This window comes from Rhipicephalus sanguineus, chromosome 4, assembly GCF_013339695.2.
Source record: "Rhipicephalus sanguineus isolate Rsan-2018 chromosome 4, BIME_Rsan_1.4, whole genome shotgun sequence".
NCBI classification, from domain to species: domain Eukaryota; kingdom Metazoa; phylum Arthropoda; class Arachnida; order Ixodida; family Ixodidae; genus Rhipicephalus; species Rhipicephalus sanguineus.
This window is the reverse complement of record NC_051179.1, coordinates 10,711,730-10,731,418: the sequence shown is the minus strand read 5'-3', so window position 1 is coordinate 10,731,418 and position 19,689 is coordinate 10,711,730. Positions and strand designations below refer to the sequence as shown.

Sequence of the window (19,689 nt, the reverse complement as noted above, 5' to 3'; positions counted from 1 at the left end):
TAAAAGATAGCTATTTTTGGACCCACTTTTTCTGCCACTAAACTTCTATATTTATGAGCCATTAATGGCTCATATTCCTCCACATCAGCTGTAGAATGCCAAAAACTTACTAGAAAGTGTGTATAAAATACTTTAATGAATGTAAAGAATTAGAATCTGAGAAGCCTTAAAATTTTCAACCCATACTAACCCTTTGAGACGCTATGTACACAATTGTGTACACCACTTGTTTTTGCTATTTGTATCAACTAGGGTATAAGAAATAGCGAAATATGTCGAGCTTTGGATGAATTGAACTTTCTGCATAATAAATTTGTCTTTATTTAACTTCTTTTTGCGGTGTACTGTTGCATATGATCACTTTACTGAAGGCACTACCACGTTCGACGAGTCGATCGACGTGCAGCGTCCAGCGAGCCATGTGAAGAGTATAATTTTTCTTTGCTTAAAATGAACATAACCAAAAATGAGCTTGCACTATATTTCTAGCCTTAGATTTTATTCGGTTTATGCCAAAACAGAGCGTCAATGAGTTCAGGATAAATATAGATTTAATTGCAACTTAATTAGGTTTAGTTATTATAACACACATAAATTGACATATTATGAAATTATTTTTGTTGCAATAGAATATGGAGTGCCTTGAAATAACGTATCGATTTGGCACATTTACAGAGAGTTCTTCATAGCTGGCGTCTGAAAGGGCTAATAGATAACTAAGTTCGTGATCATTATATAAGTGGCATCAAGCTTTAAAGGTGCTAACAGCACTCTTCACATGTTAAGGAATATGTGGGAAAAATTCCGCCCAGATCAGGCCACCTGAAGTACCAAAAGCACGATGTCCCAACTAAAGAAGATGCCGAAAATTGCATCTTGAGAAAAATGCATTTTAAAGGTAAAATTGAAAGCTTGTCTATGTGCAAAGATATGCTTTTTAAAATGATTTCTTCCTCCATGAGAGCTTGGAAATCATGGTTATTTTGAACATGTGACTTTGATGAACTTATGCGAAATGCAATGACAAGCAGCCAGGTGATGTTTTCCAGGGGACTCTAGACTGTGAGCTCTTTCTAGTTTTGAACAGGCATCTTGTAGGCTTTAAACAAATTATTTTAACCCATTTCCAGTATAAATACAACCTTGTTTCTTTTTGTCATGAAAGTAGAAAAACAACTTGACAAAACAAGTAAAAAAAGTAATTTATGAAAAAAAAAACTTTTTTTTTTTTGAGTAGCACCTCCACTTAACACACTAGGCCTGATCTACTGAAATGACTGATGCCACCTGTTCCATCTGTGCTGTCAGGACTAATGAAGAAACATGTCGACCACAAGACACTGCCGATCGCGAAAAAAGCAATTATTTGACAGGTGGCAGGCGGCCGACCCCTATCCAAAGTTGCTTGGGAATTGCACAGGATTTGTTATTAACACTGATAGTGAGTATAAGGCAGTGTCATAGGCCAGGACCCCATGGTTGACATTCCGCCTACCGCAGCAGTGGACATTTTGGTCGACCTCCGTGCTACTAGGGTCCATAGGGGAGCAGTAACATTTGAGGAGTTTGCCAACTTCAACAGTGCCATCCTACCCTGCACCAAGATGGACGATGATGAGATCGTCCGTCAGCTACCTTGAGCCAGTGCAGGTGGACAGCAACTCTGATGACGATGCGCCACCCACACCAGAGCCATCAAATGCGCATTTAGCGTAGGCCGTTACAGTGCTATTGTCAACCTACAGTGATGGCCAAACACTGGCCGACATGGTCGTGCTCAAAGGGACACTAAAGGCAGATAACTATGTCAGAGTGAAAGCTCATGTATGAAAACGTCTAAAACGGCAATATTATCAACAGCAGTGCCCTACTTACCGAGAAATTAAACTAAATGTATCGCATGATGAGCGCCACGAGTGGGACATTTTCGAAGTGATCCCGATGACGTATGAGAGTCTGCCAACAATAAATCACTAGTAATCAAACAGCAGCAACAAAAGAAGAACCTTCCGTGCCTCAAAATACGTAATAAAATGCTGTTTGTTCGTTTATGTTTGATTCACGGAAAAGAGAACCTCTTTGGCGTTGCCATGGGGAACGGCGCGCGTGGTTCGAAGGTTCCGTTTTCGCCGAAAACGGAACCTTTTCGACAAGTGCACATAGACAAGTTTTTCCGGCCACAAGGCCATTAAAAGTGCTGTTTCTGAAGGTGAATTCATTTTTTTTTTTCGGGCTTTCGATTATTCAGACATTTTGTTGGTTCCTGCAGAGTTCAAATAAACAGTCGGTGACTGCATACCTGCCAAGTTTGGAGAAACGGAATCCGGGAGATCTACTCAACGGGGGGGGGGGGGGGACACGTACTGCGATAGCAATTATATGGACTGTCGGCGGGATTTTGCGGTCGCCGCTGATCTGTACAGAGTCCAAACCGATAACATCGCTTACGCATCGTCTGTTTCACGTGCGAGTAAATGCGCGCTAGCGCTAGGGACGAACGCGGTTGAAGCAGAGATGAAACGACCCGGCCGTCACCGTCGCGCGAAGGGCACATGCGATAACATCGCTCCGCGTGCGAGGCCTGTCGTCGGGCAAGGGACCATAAGGGGCGCCGTTGAGACGGGGACGGTCGCAAGCGCTGGCGAACACGCTATCTCGACAGACATCGGTAACGGCTACCCTTTTAAGTGCTGGGCTCTCCACTTAAAGCAGTAGTGACACAAAATTTTGAAGGCAAGATAACTTGTGGGATAGATTTGTGTGTAAACAAACGCATCATCTACGAAATATTAACGGGTGATATAACCTATAACACATTTAGGATCAATTTTTAAATTGCGTGTAGCGCATCTGTACGCGAAACGTCCCACCTCGCGTCACTGTGACGCACGGGCCGCGCAATGCACTGGACGCGCAGGGCAAAACTGGATTTCCGGGAGATTTTGCTATGACCCATACAACCGGGAGAAACGTTCAAAATCCGGGAGTCTCCCGGGTAACCTGGGAGACTTGGCAGGTATGGTGACTGTACCATGTTTTGGTGAAGCGGTGGAAGTTTTCACACAGGAGTGGCTTGCTTTAACAGACGTGTGCACACACCGAAAAAGCTGGACGGACTACTGTACTGCACTAATTTATTTATTCCTGAGAGTTTTTGCTGTACTGTAGTGAAGCATACTGATAGAGAACTAGCTGCCATGCAGTGAACCATAATACCTGTGGCTCTCATAAGAAGGACTGTCCCCCTGTTCCAACAATACGAAAGGTGTCCCAGTATGGTAGGCCCATAACACAAGGCATGTGCAAAGATTCAAAGGAATGTGAAATTATGCAGGCTTCAGGTAGGCATACTCTATATTTCGAATGATCTAACTCACAATCCTTTTCTTAGATAAATAGATCTTGGCTTAACTACAAGTGACGTTAGTGTTTTGTGAATGCTGTAGGTTATCTAAGTTTGGAATTGGGGACTGGCTTAGAATCGGGGCTGACAAATACGATATGTCTGAAAAGGAGGTTTTTCTGGAACGAAAACTGTACTGTTCTCCATACGTAGAGTGCAATGTTGTGAGACCAGCAGGACTCCTTGCAATGGCTGCATTCACGCCACGGAATAATTTGGTGTTTGCGTGACTATGTGAAAGAATTCTGTATTTAGGCTCTAATAAATGAAAAAAGCTTTATATGCAAATGTGAACAGTATTATATGACTGATAAATTCTACATAGTTCCCAGTTTTTGTTTTCAGCCGGTTACTACAGCATGTTTCCAAATCCTAAAAAGTGCAGCAGCAAAACTTCAGGATGAGCAGTAATGAACTGTAAGACGCAATTACTAGAGCAGCAAGTCGCTGATGACTCCGACAGTGGCTGTAGTGATATTGGCAAAATAGTGACAGCAGCTAAGCAAAACAGTGTCGCTTACTGGCCCCCACATTGTGGATTGTCATCCACAAATGAGCGGATGACAATTTTTCACTTTGACAGACCTCCCACCAGCCTTGTGGGCTTCAGCAGAACCAATTTGTCAATGAAGTATCCTGTAATGCCATAACCTTCCAAAACTTGTTTGGGACAGAAGCAAGCACGCAAAGAAGATACCTAAAATGTCTGGCCAAAAGCATTAAAAAAAACAAGGCCTTCATTCCAAAACACCATCATGTAGCACAACACAACGAGAAAACACCAAGACTAATTCAGTGACACACTAATGGACCATTTTCCAAATATCCAGCACTGCACTTTCCCCTGGTGGCAAAGTTTGGCAAAAGGGCACGCGGACTAGCAAGCCCCAATAGCAAGGTAAAGGTGTCGTGTGAAATTACCCCCCCCCCCTTCAAACTCAGTGTGATGATCGCTGACAAAGGTAATCGAGCAGCCTTTTTATTTACCAATGAAACGGTTAATTATATTAAGTGTTATACAAGACAATTCAAACCATAATATGTGGATAAAGACGTGTGGAAATGCACGTCTGTGCATTTCACCTTTGAGAAGTATCGCTTTTGAGATTGGCACCCAGAAACTAGTTGGGGATGTTAATAAGGCACCATAGCAAATCAGTTCCCAGTTTTTATCTTGGAAAAACTACACATGTGACGACACAAAGTGCTTCATTGAATGACTACAATGTGGGACCTGTCTGCAATACTGAACACGAATACAGCTGTTATAAGCATAAAATGCTTAAAAAAAAAAAAGCGTGTCCTTGCGATGCACTTTCAGTAACAAACAATGCAAGAGACTTGATGTCTCAAGCCTCCAAGCCCGGTGATCGAAAATTCGCAAGCATGAGAAGAAATCATGAAGCTTGCACACTTATCGCTGTCACAGCGACCATTGAAGTACATCGTGCTAGCACATAAAATCGACATGCTCTCATCTGGGCTCTTCTTCTGGTCGTTGCTAGGAGGCCACATGACTTTGAAAAATGGTCCATTGGCAGCAAAAGTAAGGCGGAAAAAAAAAAAAGAAAAAAAAAAGAAAGTTGGGGCTCGAGGTGCCCTCAGCCGCACCTTCGCTTCCCCGTCGAGGCCGCTCTGACTGCCTTCAGTGTCGCTGCGTGGTCGCCGCGGCCGGCGCCTGAAGTAGCGGCCATAAAACTTGCGGGGCTGGGGAGGCCTCCGAGAGCCACCGTCGGCTCGGCCGCCCGAGTAGTCCCCGTCGTCGTCGTCACCGCGATCCAGGTCCTAGGGAGAAGCACCCTCACTTGTGTGCCCGACTTTTCCCCAACCCACTTACTGGCTGAAGCAACGCATCCTTTCAGAACACACTTTTTAAAGGGGTGTCACACACTCTCCTGCACGTGATTAAGTGCTACAAGATAATACATGATCAAATGAGCGTTTTTCTTTACAAGCTAAACTATAGTCGAACTTATTGCTGGGCTAGTTGGTGCATGTTTAACGAAAGGAATCAGGCGCAAAAGAGACGAACACAAGAAGTGACATGGACGAACGCCTACAGCTATCATTAAAAAAAAAAATAATAATAATAATAAAAAACAGCAACATTACCTCCTCATGGTGGGATGTCTACAACAGAATCTTGATACAATCACAGATGATCTGAATTTAAAGTGGACTAAGTTGAATAGAATATGCAGTGGCTGATATTAGTACACAAACATATAGTGCAAGAAAGCACACTGGCACTATTTATATCACAAAGAGGAAGTACTGTATCAGAATAACAATGAGCCAGAATGTATAGCAGTCGATCCCGGATATATCAAACTCGGATAGAAAGAATTATTGGCTATATCGAACAGTTGAGAAATCCCGATGAGCTTCCCATGCAAAAGTATGGGGCTGGTGCACACGTATATCAAACTCCTGCGCAGTGAAACGTCTGAAACATTGAAAGCTGCACCACGCCGCAGCCCTGAAAGTGCATTTTTCCTAACAAATAGTGATCTTATCATTTTTTGGCTACGTTCCCTCTTGCGTGCAGGTGGCAGAAAGGTGGCGTCATTCCACTGCGTTGCGCTAGTTGGTTGCATAGCGCTTGTGACACTGATCTGTGTGACAGATCAGAAAAAATGGTAGGAAGTGGAAGATGGAAGCTTGCAATGAAAAAATCCGTAAACAGGGGGTGGCTCGAGCACCCACCCCCTGTTTACGAATTTTTTGGTCTGTACGTTTTAACGCGCGGTGACAATGTTTTTCAAGGAGGCCGATTGTCGATGGCACCGAAACGAGATGAATACGAAGTGACTCAGTGGCCTCAACGCAATGTTTGCATTCCCTTTCTTGTTTGTTCACGCACGACGGCATGCGGGTTCCAAAAGCATGGCCTTCCGAAATCTGCAACCTGGTGATGTATTTTCGGCGTTTTCTGTTATCAAACACATATCTCAGAAGCTGTTTGTTCTTGCTTTCCGCACCAGAACGGTGCCTAAAATGCCACAAGCGTCATCGCCATTGCCAAGATGTTGACGGCGATTGTGCATTCACATGACGGACTGATCCGGAGTTCAGGTCAGCTTTATTTTTTTTTTTCGAATTTCACTACAATGAAATTGTTTCCGAGCACTGTCAATTTCGTTGTAGCGGGGTTTGACTGTACTCTCAAACTGGTCTGCTGCCAGCGGGTGCAGGTGAGCGCAAAGTCCGCGGTCGAGAATAATTCGGGTGTTATCTTCTAGGACACGGTCCTTCGTGTGGATATGCCTGCAGGCGGATTATCCGTCTGCGTCCACGACAAATCCGGATTCGGTTCGTCGTCTGAATGCACCATGAGGAGCTGTTCATTTGTTTGTGAGCAGCGTTGTCTCTTGCGGCATTGTGTACGTCTCGCTTGGTTCCTGATATATCCCAAGTCTGGAGTCAAACTAAACGTTGACCCACTCGTAGCGATAAAAATGATGACTGGTGCTTGGAACGACGTCAAGTGAATGACGCCATGAACTGTTTCCTTGTGGGCTTTGGTGCCAGGTGATTACTTAGGGTGCGTCATGACTGCCGACAACGGCGTACGGTGCCTTAGTGAATTTTGAGACTTATTAGTAGAGACCCGATTTTAGGCAAATGCCTATTTTGTTCCTTGCGCTCCTATCGTGCCACTTTGATATATGAGCATGAATTAGAGGTTAAGAAAGGCTTTTTATAGTGTTTTTATAGTGCCTATAAATGCTCATTTTTGATGTTTGTACCTAAATGCTCACAAATGCCTATAGGTGCCTATTTTCAAAATTGGCGCTTGTATTAACACTATTTAGCCTCAAGTTGCGCTCCCGGGAGCAGTTTGAGACCCGTTATTCATGCTACCGCGCAGCACTGACTGTTCGGAACTATGGGGTTCAACCTAGTCCTGTAGTTCAACCAACTCCCAGAAACAACTGCTAGCAGCCGTGAAGTGGGACACGCACATTCGCTGCCGCAGAGACATGGCCTGCGCGGTTCGCGAATGCGAGACCGTGGAGAGCTGTCAGCAGAAAAGAGAGTGAAGAGCAAAAAAAAAGAAAAGAAAATATGATGTGCACGCGGCTTTTGTTTTTGTAAGTTAACTTGTAAGGTGTTCACTGCATCAGCGTAGCCAGAAATTTTTTAAAGGGGTTTCAACCATACCCTATGTATGTTCGTGAGTGCGCTTGTATGCATGCGTGCATATATACGCATGCAAAACTGAAAAATTTCGTGTGTGTGTGTGTTGAACTCCCTCTCCCCCTGGCTACGCCAGTGATTCACTGGCAGGGGAGAAATTGGCTCTACGCGATTCGACCCGGACAGTAGGAGAAATCCCTCCCTTTTGGTGTTTTAGTGATTTGGCTATCTGCTCGTGCTCTGCCCTTCTCAGTCATGCCGAGAAGACACGCAGGAGTGTGTTGATTTGACAGTAGAATCTTGACTCACCGTGCAGAACACGGGAGTGACCGTGTTCTGCGAACCGTGCGGGACAAAGCACGTTGCACGGCTATGTTCAACTGTTTAACGCCTTTGTGCCATCTTAAGCAATAACATTTTTGTTCGCCTTTGTGCCATCTTGAGCAATACCATTTTTGTTTTCCTTTCGTAGATAGAGCCTGCGCATGTCTTCGTTTCAGATTATTTGCATTTACAGTAGACTCTCAGTAAACGGAAATCTGTTAAACGGAACTGCTGCTTAAACGGAACAACTGCAACTAATATAATTGGTTTCATACTTGGATTCTGCACTGCTGTTCATCTCTCAGTAAACGGAACTCCTGTTAAATGGAACACATTTTCTGGGTCCCTTCAGGTTCCGTTTAACGAGAGTCTACTGTATGTGCAAATTTATTGTTCCTATATTTACTATTTTGGAAGCCTAAAATGTTGTTTCGCCTGCCTATTTCTGGCGCCCAAAACGAGCTTTTTTAGGGCCTAAAAATCCCGCCTCTACTTATTAGCATTTTCGGGTGTCATCCGGGATGGGGTACAGCAAGCGGCTTCATTGGTGGAGATGTCTGTTTCTGTCTGTATCGATGCTGTGATTGTGGCTGACGTCAATGCTGCGGAAGTAGACCCAAGCGCCGATGATGACAACGCCACCGCTAAGCAACCTTTTACCGCAATCCAGAGCTTGCATCGGCGTTCAGCGTCACTCACCACTGTTGTGGCACAACGGCAGGTGCTGAATTTGCTTATGTGGAAAGCTTCAATGACATTGAGGATGACGTGATGAACTTGAGAGCACACGAGAAGCAAGACAAGCTTATGGACTATTTTCATGCGAAATTAAGTGCAGTAACTTGCAAAGGGAGAAGTTGTCACTTTGTTCTTTGGAATATTACAAGTGAATTGGCACGTTTGAGCAAGTAACAATTTCCAAATACATTTCGAGACCTGCCATGCATTTATACAAGCATATTTTGTTTTTCGAATTATCAATATATTGAACTATTTCGCGATACCCTCCGAGTTCGATACATCCAAGATCGACTGTATCAGATTTTGAACATAAAACTATGGTACACTCCTATGTTGATGAGCAGAACAAAGAGTGACAAGTGCAATTTCACTTCACGTAATGGGAAATTTATTGTCCTCGCAGTTCCTTTTTCTTTTGTGATCCCGGTTTGCTGGCTCTAAAGGGGCCCTGCATTACCTTTCGAAGCAACCATCGAATGACAACACAATACGATTTTATTGCCTCACAAATTTCTTGCTGCAAAAAGTTGTCAATATCCCTCAAGTAGAAGCAAACTGCCAGGGATTTCGTCAAAGGCTGAGAGCAACTTTTCTCTTCTTTCGTCCCGAAAAGTATGCTGGAAGCTACAGCGGGGGGTTGACAAAGGGGCAGTAAGCTATGCCAGAGCGTGGTGGCCGCGTTAACTATGAAGTGAAAGAGGCCCGACTGTTGTGTGAAAGTTTGGCCAAGCTGCGTGAGAATGTGATGCGCACCACTTTTGCTCTGCACTAGCTTGACCGACAGATAGTGGCTAAATACTGAAGTCGGATACAACTTTGGAAGTTCGCAGCATTTCCTCCTTGGGCCCCTAAAACCATCTCCAATGATTTTTTTTTTAACATTTCAAGTACCGTATAGTGCGGAATATAGGTCAGGACTTTTTCCAAAAAATGTCACTAAAAAGTCGCCCCTCGACCTATATACCGGCCCTTGGCACAAACCGAGTGATCGTCTGGCAAGAGGGAGCGTCGCGTGCTTCTTGGGCATCAGCATCGACATCGCCTCCATGGGCCGACGCCCGATGCCATTTTTTCTTTCTTGTTCATTGTGTTCCTAGCGAGCGGCGACCTTGCTCTGCGGCCAGCTATGAATACCGGGACGCTGTATTCATAGCTGGCCGCGTTTAAAGAAAAGTCATTGAGTCAATGAAAAGTTTACGGGCCGCGTTTAAAAGAAAAGTAATTGAATTTGCGGAAGCGAATGGCAACATGTCGGTGCAGCGGCAGTTTGGAGTGTCTGAGAAAAGCGTCAGGTACTGGCGCAACCAGAAATCCAAACTGTCGGTGTGTAAAGGGCGGAAGACGTCGTTTCGCGGTCGCCGAGCTGTGCACCAGGAACTCGAGGACAAAGTGTCTGATTTCGTCCGCGAGTACCGTGCCAGGTCCCTGCCAGTGAGTGCGGGGCTCATTCGCACAAAAGCCATCGAGCTCGCCCGTGAAGCCGGTCTGTCGAGGGAAGACTTCAAGGGGTCCATTTTTTGGATCCGCCGCTTCATGCGACGCAAAGGGTTTGCCCTTCGACGGCGCACGTCAATCTGCCAGAAGCTGCCGGAGGAGTACGAGGACAAGTTGATAGAGTTTCAACTCTACGTGAATACAGTTGAACCCCTTTATAAGAGGCATGCATCGGGGAGAAATTCTTGCCTGTTATATGAGGTGCCTCTTATAAGCAGGGTACTAAGTTATGCATTTTCCTATCAGCCCTTACTTTCATGTAGCACACTGGTGCCTCTTATACCCCACGTGTCTCTTATATCAGTGTCTCTTATAAAGGGGTTCAACTGTAGATAAAGGGGTTCAACTGTAGTAGCAAAACAGCCATTTGGGCTAGTTGGTAACGGTTGGTGACGCACTATGGGAACAAGGACAAAAGGGAGGAACCGACGACACAAAGCGCACACTCGCAACTGAAGGTTTATTGAAAGAGTACACATAAATACGTTACAAAAAAAGGGCACGTGGTGCAATTCGCGTTCTTGAAGCAGCGCGGCGACTTGCTCTTGCCGATAACGAACAGCAGCAGCTTGCAGGAGCCATCCATGTTCAACGCGAGCAAAATCGAGACGCGCACTTTGCTCATCTTTCCCCCATGACACGAGGTCCCTTTCAAGCCCATCGTCTTGTTCGGCAACATCTGCCAGAACAGCGCCGTTTCGTCGGCGTTGCAAATATCCGACGGCGCAAAGTTGTTGCGAATGTTCGGCCACTCTTCGGAGAGCCACTTCTCAGTGTCCTGGCTGTTTGTCGCGCCGCTTTCACCGGACAGGGTCTTTCCAACGATGCTGTAGCGAGTCTTGAAGCGCTGCTGCCAGCCGGCGCCACCAATGAAGCCGTCAACCCCCAAGGCCACAGCAAACCACTTTGCTTTTTCCATCAGCATCGGGCCGTCAGTAGGAATGTTTCTCGCCCGAGTCTCCAAAAACCAGGCGCACAGCGCTTTCTTAACACTGTCGTACGCAGGAACACGCACACAACAAGCCTGAGAACGGCACGACTGGGCAGCCTTCGCGTTTACATCGGCTTTGTTCCGCAGAATCGTGCTCAGCGTAGTCCGAGGAATGCCGAATGCTTCTGCGACCGACGACTTTTTTTCTCCAGCCTCCACGCGCCGAATGATGTCGGTTTTGGTCGCCAAATCAAAGTTCTTCCGCTTCTTCGCATCCATGGCGACCAGGGTCGGCAGATACCGTGCACACCTTGGTCGTGCGCAAGCAAGCACAAGTCGGAAGTGGGAGCGGCGAGAGGACACTATCGCAGCACGCTACACACAACCAACAAAGCAACCTGCGGCACATGCTGTCGAAACATGCTCTCGGCGATGGCACTTGGGCTTTCGCAGCAGGCAGCCGCAACATTGATAAAAAAAAAAGGACGAAAAAAAAAAAAAAAAAAAACCGCCAGGGGTGTACAGTTCGCAAAGGCATGGCCTTAGAGATCTGAAATAGCCACCGCTGCATGGGGCGCCGACGGAAATGGATCTCAAAGGCTATGCTTTTGAGGATTGCATGCTTGAGTGCGTGGACGCGGACACATTTCGACGCGCGCGCATGAAGAGGGTCCGTAACTTTTTTGGAACGCGACCGAATTGCGGTCATTATCACGGCTCCGGCGCGGCACAGCGTTCGATATATCGAATGCGTCGGCGTACGACTGTTCGATATACGTGCACACATGCCCTATACTTTTACATAGGTTTTTCAAGGGGATTTTTCAGTTGTTCGATATAGCCAATAATTCAATATATCCTAGATCGACTGTAGTTGTCATATCAAAAAAAGTATTCCTACCCCTGTGAAGCTTATGTTTCCTAGTATCCAGCCATGTGCCTAAAGGAAGATTTTGACGAGTAGTTTTTGATCCAGTGCTCCCGGAAGCAATACTAATTATCAATTAACAGCAGAACTAATTAGCATACTTCAAAACTAATTGCAATTAGGAATTGGCAAAAGAACTCAACAAGACTGTGCAATTTTATTAAATTTGGTATAGGAGTTCATGAGATATAACCCCCCCCCCCCCCTCCACCAAAAGATAACGGCTGGCGGTATGGCAACCGAAGGTGAAGTCCCCAAGTGCCCGCACTGCGATATGTCGACTCCTCACAAAGATGGCAGCGAGCGCGCATCGTCTCGTTTTGGCGTCTGATAACCAGAAACCTCCCAGATATCTTCCAGAAGAAATCTTTTCTGGCAGCTTCTGACGACCTAATGGTAGGCAGAATTCCCCAGCCAGAGAAATACGAATGCCGACTGGAATTGCGCCGGGCGGAGCAACCCAAAAACGAATGCGCTCCGAGAGAAAAGTGTGGGGGAAATTATCGGCCATATGGACTGGGCACAATGGCGATGCGGCGGCGGCATGTGCGTTTCAGCGGCAAGCAGTTTAAAAGATTTCGGGTCGGTGTGTGGTTGACAGAGAGCAGCGATCGAGCAATTCGGAGAAGACACGGAGGGGACGATCTAGCAATTCAGAAGAGACGCGGAGGGGGGAAAGGCACTGCAGAGAAGCTGCCGTTGCCGCGCGGCGGCCGTCACCCACTTCGCGCTTCACAAGTACACGAGAGGGCCCTTTTTGCACACCTGAATGAGAGTTTCTGAGTACGAAGCGTATCATGCAATCACAGTTTTCCGCGGTGCTGAACGTTGCTGCCGAATAATCTTATTTTCTGGGAACGTATTAACCGGAACATGTTACACACAGCTGTATTGGGTCATTTTTAATTTTCGCGATTTCGAGCGTAGGAGCTGGGAAACCGTACTAAGCGGGAACGTATCAACGTGGTTCTACTGTACTTGCCTTTAGCGGCCCTTTAAAGGGGGATGCAAAGAATGCCGCACCAACGGGCGCACACTCTGGACTGATGTCACGAGCCGAATGGCCGATGACCCCGCCTTTGAAGAACACTGCCAAGCGCATGAGCGGGACCATGACTTGCTGTCAGAAATGGGCTGCCTCCCTGCTGCCACTTTCTTTCGCAAGTAGGAAAGCTATTGTTCAAACTAGTCGCAGAGCGGACACAGCGCATCATTAAAAGAGCCGCTGCATCCATTTGACAAGATATCCTCTCAGGCAAAATACAGTAGACTCTCGTTAAAAAAACCTGAAAGGACAAGGAAAATGTGTTCCACTTAACAGGAGCTCCGTTTACTGAGAGGTGAACAGGGTTGCAGAATACAAGCCCAAAAACAATCACATAAGAGGCGGCTGTTTCATATAAACAGCTATTCCATTTAGGAGATTTCCGTTTACTGAGAGTCTACTGAGCTGCATGGGTTGAACTCGACAAAAACTATGAAAAAGGCGACTCCTGCAACGCAGAAAAGAGAAAGACGTGGTACTATGATTGCCAGCAATAAGTGAGCTGATACCACCACCGATGATCACAGGCTGAGATGGGGGCCAGTTATGGTTTGTACAGTCGACGTCCGATTTCCCGGACCCTCAAGGGACCGCGAAAACGTCCGGAAAATCAGGCAGTCCGGAAAAACGAATGCACGTGAAAACGCACCTTTTTGGTAGGTATTTTTCGCTGACGGAGAGGGTCACGGCCGTCACGGCCGGAGTACAAGATTCCCATTGCAATTCAGCCAATGCATCGTTTAGGTGGCTCTGAAAAGAGCCGTTTATATAAAAAAAAGACGACGTGGCCGGCGCTACCTCATATGTCAGCACTTGGGCGCAAAGAAGTCGCTTATTTTTTTTTGCACGGCGTTCCGCTTGCCCACGATCATGTCTGCCTCAATTTCAGCCAACGTCATGTTGCTGCTTTACACCGATGACAGTGTCATCAGTGCTCGCGTCAACTCCGAGCTCGTTGGCTGTGTAGGAGCTGGCTCTTCGTTCTCGGTGTCGGAGTCGTCGGAATCTTCCGTAACTTGACGAATGATTTCGTCATCGGTCAACTCCGCACATAGCTCAAGGTCTTTGTCAGCGTCGGCGAAGCCCTCAAAGGTTATCCCGGCTGGAATCGACACGCCGGCAGCGCACAGATCGTCGAAGGCAACGTCCGCGGATGGCAGTTCGTCACACACACTGTCCACTTAGGGCGAGACGGCCGTCTCGGCGTCGATTGTGAAGCCCGCGTGGTGAAAACAGTTCCGCAGAGTCTCTTGCGTAACCGCCTTCATCGATTCCGCTAGCATGCCGACGGCAGACCTGAGGTCAACAGCTCGACGCTCGACGAAAAGCGCAGCACGAAACAGCTAGGAACTCGGTGGATGCTGAAGGTCGGGAAACGTGATCACCGAAGATAGCGCGCAGCAGCAAACGATCAACCGCAGACACGACCGCAGAGCTGGGAGAGCTGACAAAACAACAAGTGAACGAACACAGTGAGGTTTGGATTGGGTAAGCTACGGCTGGCAACGGATTGACACGTGCGGTTTCGAGGTTACGGCAGCCGCGGCGCGGTGCGGCGGTGCTGCTGGCCACACCTGCGATGCGAGTATGGTGGGTTCGAGGATATGAAAACAGCCAAAATGGCGGCATCGGTGGTGACTTTGGGTTGGCGGTTAACAGTAAAAAGTCCGGGAAATCGGATGGCGAAGGCTATAAGCGTCCGGAATTTCGGACTTTTTAATACATTGACTCTATGGGGAACTTGACGGTGCCACAGATGAGTCCGGGAAATCGGGCATGTCCGGAATTTCGGGCGTCCAGGAAATCGGACGTCGACTGTACCAGATTTCAAAACACATGCAAGTTTTAAGATGTCTTTCCTGAAAAAAGGTGCGCGTTAGAATGGGGCAAATACAGTGGCAAGTAAATAGGGTGACCAGAGCACCTATGACCAGAACAAGGTTGCCCTTGTACAGTGACATGACTGTCAGTTTCTGGATGACTGATTGTTCCTCCGCAAGTGGCAGTCATTGACTTCGTCCAACTGCTGCAATGGACACTGCAGGCTACACTACAAATACCACCACCAACTGTAGGCAAACATGTCAATTTAGCGTGACTTTTGGCAGAAAGCCTTTGGCCCTGCAACACTCTTTGAACATGGTCAAAAATGCTGACGATTGGTAGTCGAGGTTTCTGTGAATATGCAAGGCAAACATTATACAGTCGAACTCACTTATAACGATCCCACATGTAACGATCCATCGGTTATAACGATCATACTTCGGTGCACTTAGGATTTTCCTATGCTAACCATTGATGCTGCGTCCACATATAGCGAACATTTTTCAAAGCCTCTTACTTTTACAACGAACACTTCAGACACGGACGCGGTAAAAATATGGCACATACGAAGCGAAAAAATGTCAAAACATTCCTTCTAAAGCGTGACAGGGGAGCGCGCTCGCGCGTGCCCCGCTCCAGTTAACTCGCGACCACGGTGCTCGCGACCAAGATATCCCAGATCGGCGAGCACCGCACGCAGATTTCGGACGCTGCGAGCGAGGTCGCTCACTTTCCAGGCGTTTCTTCAGTGGCAGAATGGCAGTGAGGAAGAAAAAAAATAGTAGGCAGCATGAAGCCTTGCGGTCAGCTTTCGCACGGTACCCTATCGTGACGCCGTTCTCTGCAGCTACGACCGCCTGCGATGAACCAAACAATGCCTTGGAACGCAAGAAGGCATAAATGCAAGAAGTGATAACCGCGATAACTTTCCATCGCAAAAAGGTTCACTGCATCCCTAAACTTGTCGACGCCACAATGTGCCGCAAAAGGTCGTCCGTGTTTTCGGTAACGGCAGAGACCGGTCGATCGGTGATTACGACTTCTGCGCGATTGCGGCGATGCTTTCGCGGATAAGCATCAGAAAAGAGCGAAGGCGAGGTGGCGGCCGCCGATGAACGTGCCATTATGACTTATAGCCGACAACCTTTTCACAGTCATCTGTAGATATCCGCTCGGCTGCGCGACGGTACAAGCGCGCCATGCTGCCTGCCGTTCGCAAGTTCGCCGCCGCCGCGTCGTGCGAGACCGCAAGTGCGCGTCGCTTTGTAGAAACGAAAGTAGCTCGCTGTTGTTGAGCGGCGCTGTTGTTGAGCGAGGACGTCGATGCACTGACAGCGAGCATATACTGTGTGTTTGACTACGTGACAACTCAAGTGCGCCGCGCATCGTCGTGTAGGGCCGCGAGAGCATCGTGGAGACGTCGAGTGCGCGTTGCTTGCAAAATGCTTGTTTTCGCCGCGTTGAACGAAGAGGCTAGTCGCCACATTAGTGCACGGTCCGGAGTGAAGCAAGCACGAAGAACGTACAAACGCGCGCATACGGCATACAGCAAGCGGCCCGGCAGTGACTCCGCGAGCCGAGTAGGCGACGCGCTGCACGCAACTAGCCAGGGATGATCGGCTCCACGTCGCGGTATCGCGCTTCGGTGAAATGGTGTCAGCTCATTGCAAAGGCGGTTAATTCACTCGTGAGCACGTAGCGGGCGACGCGAAAAGGCTTAGCCTGTCACCGAAGGGGTTGTTAGCACTTTAATAAAAGTGCAAAGAAAAAAAAAAAAAAAAAAAGGCTTGGCCGCTAAGCGCACGTTTTTAAGGGCGAGTCCATATACAACGAACTACTGATATAACGACCACTTTTCACGACACTTTCGAGTTCGTTATAAACGGGTTCAACTGTAGTGCAGCATGCAGCATGGAATTTACAATTAAATTTCTCAGTCAGCCACAAATTGCTTGACCTTCTCTAGACAAATGGTGCCATGTACCCAAAAGCACATGGACACTGCCATTGGCTGATATGAGCATTATGAGCTGCTTAAGTTACCACGGCCACTGCAGTGCGCTGCACTGCGCTCTATAGTCTTAGAATTACACCAGCACACTCGTGATCACAGTAAAAGTGAACTGCGCATTCAAAGAAAACAAGGTAAGAGCGCTCAAAGCCATCACCCGCACTGATGTACCAACATAGCTTCTTGCCCCCTTGTCACCCTCCCTGTGTTGCTTTCAGCGTGCTTGACAAATCCCTGCAGAATTCAACTAGTACTTGACGGATTGCAAAACATTTTGTGGCAGTCAGTTCTTGAGGCAATGAACTCCAATAGTAAGGCCACTTGAAAAAATGTTGTAGGGCAATATGACCAACAAAACATACTTCAGTAAGTGAAGAAACTACAAGAAACGTAAGCACTCATTTCCCAGAATATTCCCAAGTGACACTGCGAAGAAAATCGAAGTTGCTAAACATTGCACAGAGATTACAAGCGTATTGTTATATCATACGTAAGAGTCCTGAAAGCCATATAAAAGTCCAGACCAGTTGCAGTGGAGCACTAGCATAGCCACAAAGGAAAATGGTGAGTACTCATGGTGCTGTTGGTGAGTGAACAAGTCTCCGAAAGGCAAGAGTGAGTGTGCGTAAGGTCGCATGCTCAAAAGTAGTGTGCCATGCGCAAGTACTTGCCTCCCCTTGAAGGCTGCCACGGTCCCCTCCAGAGTTTCGAGGGATGCCTCGTGGCCTGCGGAAGTAGCGTCGGTAGAAAGGCCTCCGGGGCGGGGGTCCCCTCCGGGGCTGCCTGGTGGCACCACCGTTGTCATCATCACCCGCAAGCTCGGCCCCTTCGCTATCCTCCTGGTCCTAAAGCAACGTGAATAACATTGTGTGCTTTATGAAATCATTGCTCACATCATACAGGCAGTGATAGAAGCGACATTTTGGTTTTTGGAGCACATTCTAGAGCAGAAAAAATGCTAGTTTGGAGCAGCTATTGGCATTTTTGGAGCAGATGGCAAAATATTCCAAACTACTCCTGGAGTTTAAAGCATTATTTACGCATCTCATAAGTAGTATTACTTATTATTAAACATATTGCACATACAGTTATTGCTGCAAATTGCAATAAACAAATAATTAAGCAGATGGGTGGCCACTGAGCACTAAGTAAGATGAGCTATATGCTTAAATTTTTGGGTACTTGTGGCAGAAATAATACAAAACCGATAAAGCTAAGCCCCAAATCATAAAAGAAACCACAATAACGCACAGCAGTTTATAACAGGTAATAGAGCAAAGCAATCTGTTATGTTCATATTTGACCAAAATAGCCCGCATTTAAAACTAAAAAAACAAAAAACAAAAAAGAAACTAAGTGCGGATAGGTCGAAAAACAGCCTTGCCATTTCTTGGAGCTGACAAAGTGATAAGTGTGACAATGCCACTAGTTGTGGCATTGTCAATATGCTAGTATGGAGCTAGTACAGAAACTCCATCCTAGCATACCATACATACTATACTCGCGGACTTTTCTTGGCAATAAAGGAAAGGCTACGGGGGCGGAGCTACTGCACATGTACTGCTCCACAAAGTAGTCCGGTTTGGCATGCGTTTATAATTTAGTTTCAGTTTGTGAACCATCCGTATCTCGTGATGGCTGTTCAACTATTCAAGTGGCCATGGTCGAATAATAACATTGCATACTATTTGCTTCGTCTGCTTAGACAGCCATTTGTTAGTGAAATTCGTCACAAGCTCCTTTGGCGAGTCATTGGAAAAGCTAGAAGGCGAGAAGTGCTCACCTGAAGACTAAGACACTATTTTGATTGTGAGGTGCACGTAAAAGGTGCAACGTTTTCACATGTGCAAAAACATGAAATGACACTGCGTAAAGTAAAACAAATATAAATTTCATATCTGCTTGGTGCGTGCTGCACCTCCTTTCAAACAGTGTCCCACAGAAAATAGAGCAATGTTGTTGTTTTTAATTCTCACGCAGAAAACATGGACCCAATTGTGGGACTATATTCTTCAGTGGTAGCACATGCGTAGTTTGGCTCTGCAGCCTTCTCTTCATTGCCAAGAAAAGTTGTCCACGAGTATAGAATGATAGTAGACAGCTTGTTTTTTGTTTCGTTCAGGCTCGCTGGATGATCATGTGCTTAAAGTTCATTGTTTTCAGTTTACCAGCACCATCCAACTCGGCGAAAACTCCCGAGCAACATCGGGTTGAGGTCAACAGCCTTCAATCTGACGAATAATAGCGGCTTTTTTCGCCATTGTCAGTGTGTTGCAGTTGCCACGTTTCTTCGTTAGTACAGATGGCGCAGATGGAACGGGTGGTGTCGGAGCCATTTCAGTAGATCAGGCCTCGCAAGTCAAGCAACGAACAAGAGAGCGAGACTCAGATCAGGCCTAGCTGCAGAAACAACTGACAAGCAAACTCTCAAATGCCAATAGGTAACGTCAGGCTAGTTCGTGCTGCAGCGCTCGTGGTTGTGTCCTTTTCTTGTATGTTTCGTACGCGTGGCCATCTCAAATGCCACACCGAGCCGAAGCAAAGTGTAGCTTTGCTTGGCTTGCGGCTTGACTATGGTAGCCATTCAATGGACACTCGGCTGGCTAAAGCCTAAAAAACGCCCGTTACGTGTAGCCAAAACACAGCCTTCGAGATTGGCAACTTTTACACTGGCACCATCTCCAGTCATAGCTCGTGCAACCTAGCAAAAAACATCCAGGACAGCTTGTCATGGCGTTCGACGCCGTACTCTTTCAGCCAGCCGGACTCCGAAAAAGTAGAACGGTGCACTGCGGGGCGTCCGAATTTTCGGTCGTGAGTTTACATATTACTTCAATGGAACAAATGG

The 19,689-nt window shown here is 46.9% G+C and overlaps 1 protein-coding gene across 2 annotated transcripts in view; it reads right to left on the bottom strand.

The window, feature by feature from the left end:
* LOC119389366 (Y-box factor homolog) overlaps positions 1 to 19,689 on the bottom strand; it is a 53,829-nt gene that overhangs the window by 17,927 nt on the left and 16,213 nt on the right. The window contains exons 6-7 of one of the 2 annotated variants that reach the window (XM_037656589.2): positions 17,513 to 17,686; positions 5,015 to 5,188 (exon numbers count right to left, since the gene is read on the bottom strand). In XM_037656589.2, the coding sequence (XP_037512517.1) occupies positions 5,015 to 5,188; positions 17,513 to 17,686 (348 nt within the window). The remainder of the gene's footprint in view (positions 1 to 5,014; positions 5,189 to 17,512; positions 17,687 to 19,689) is intronic. The other variant, XM_037656590.2, reaches the window with a different exon arrangement.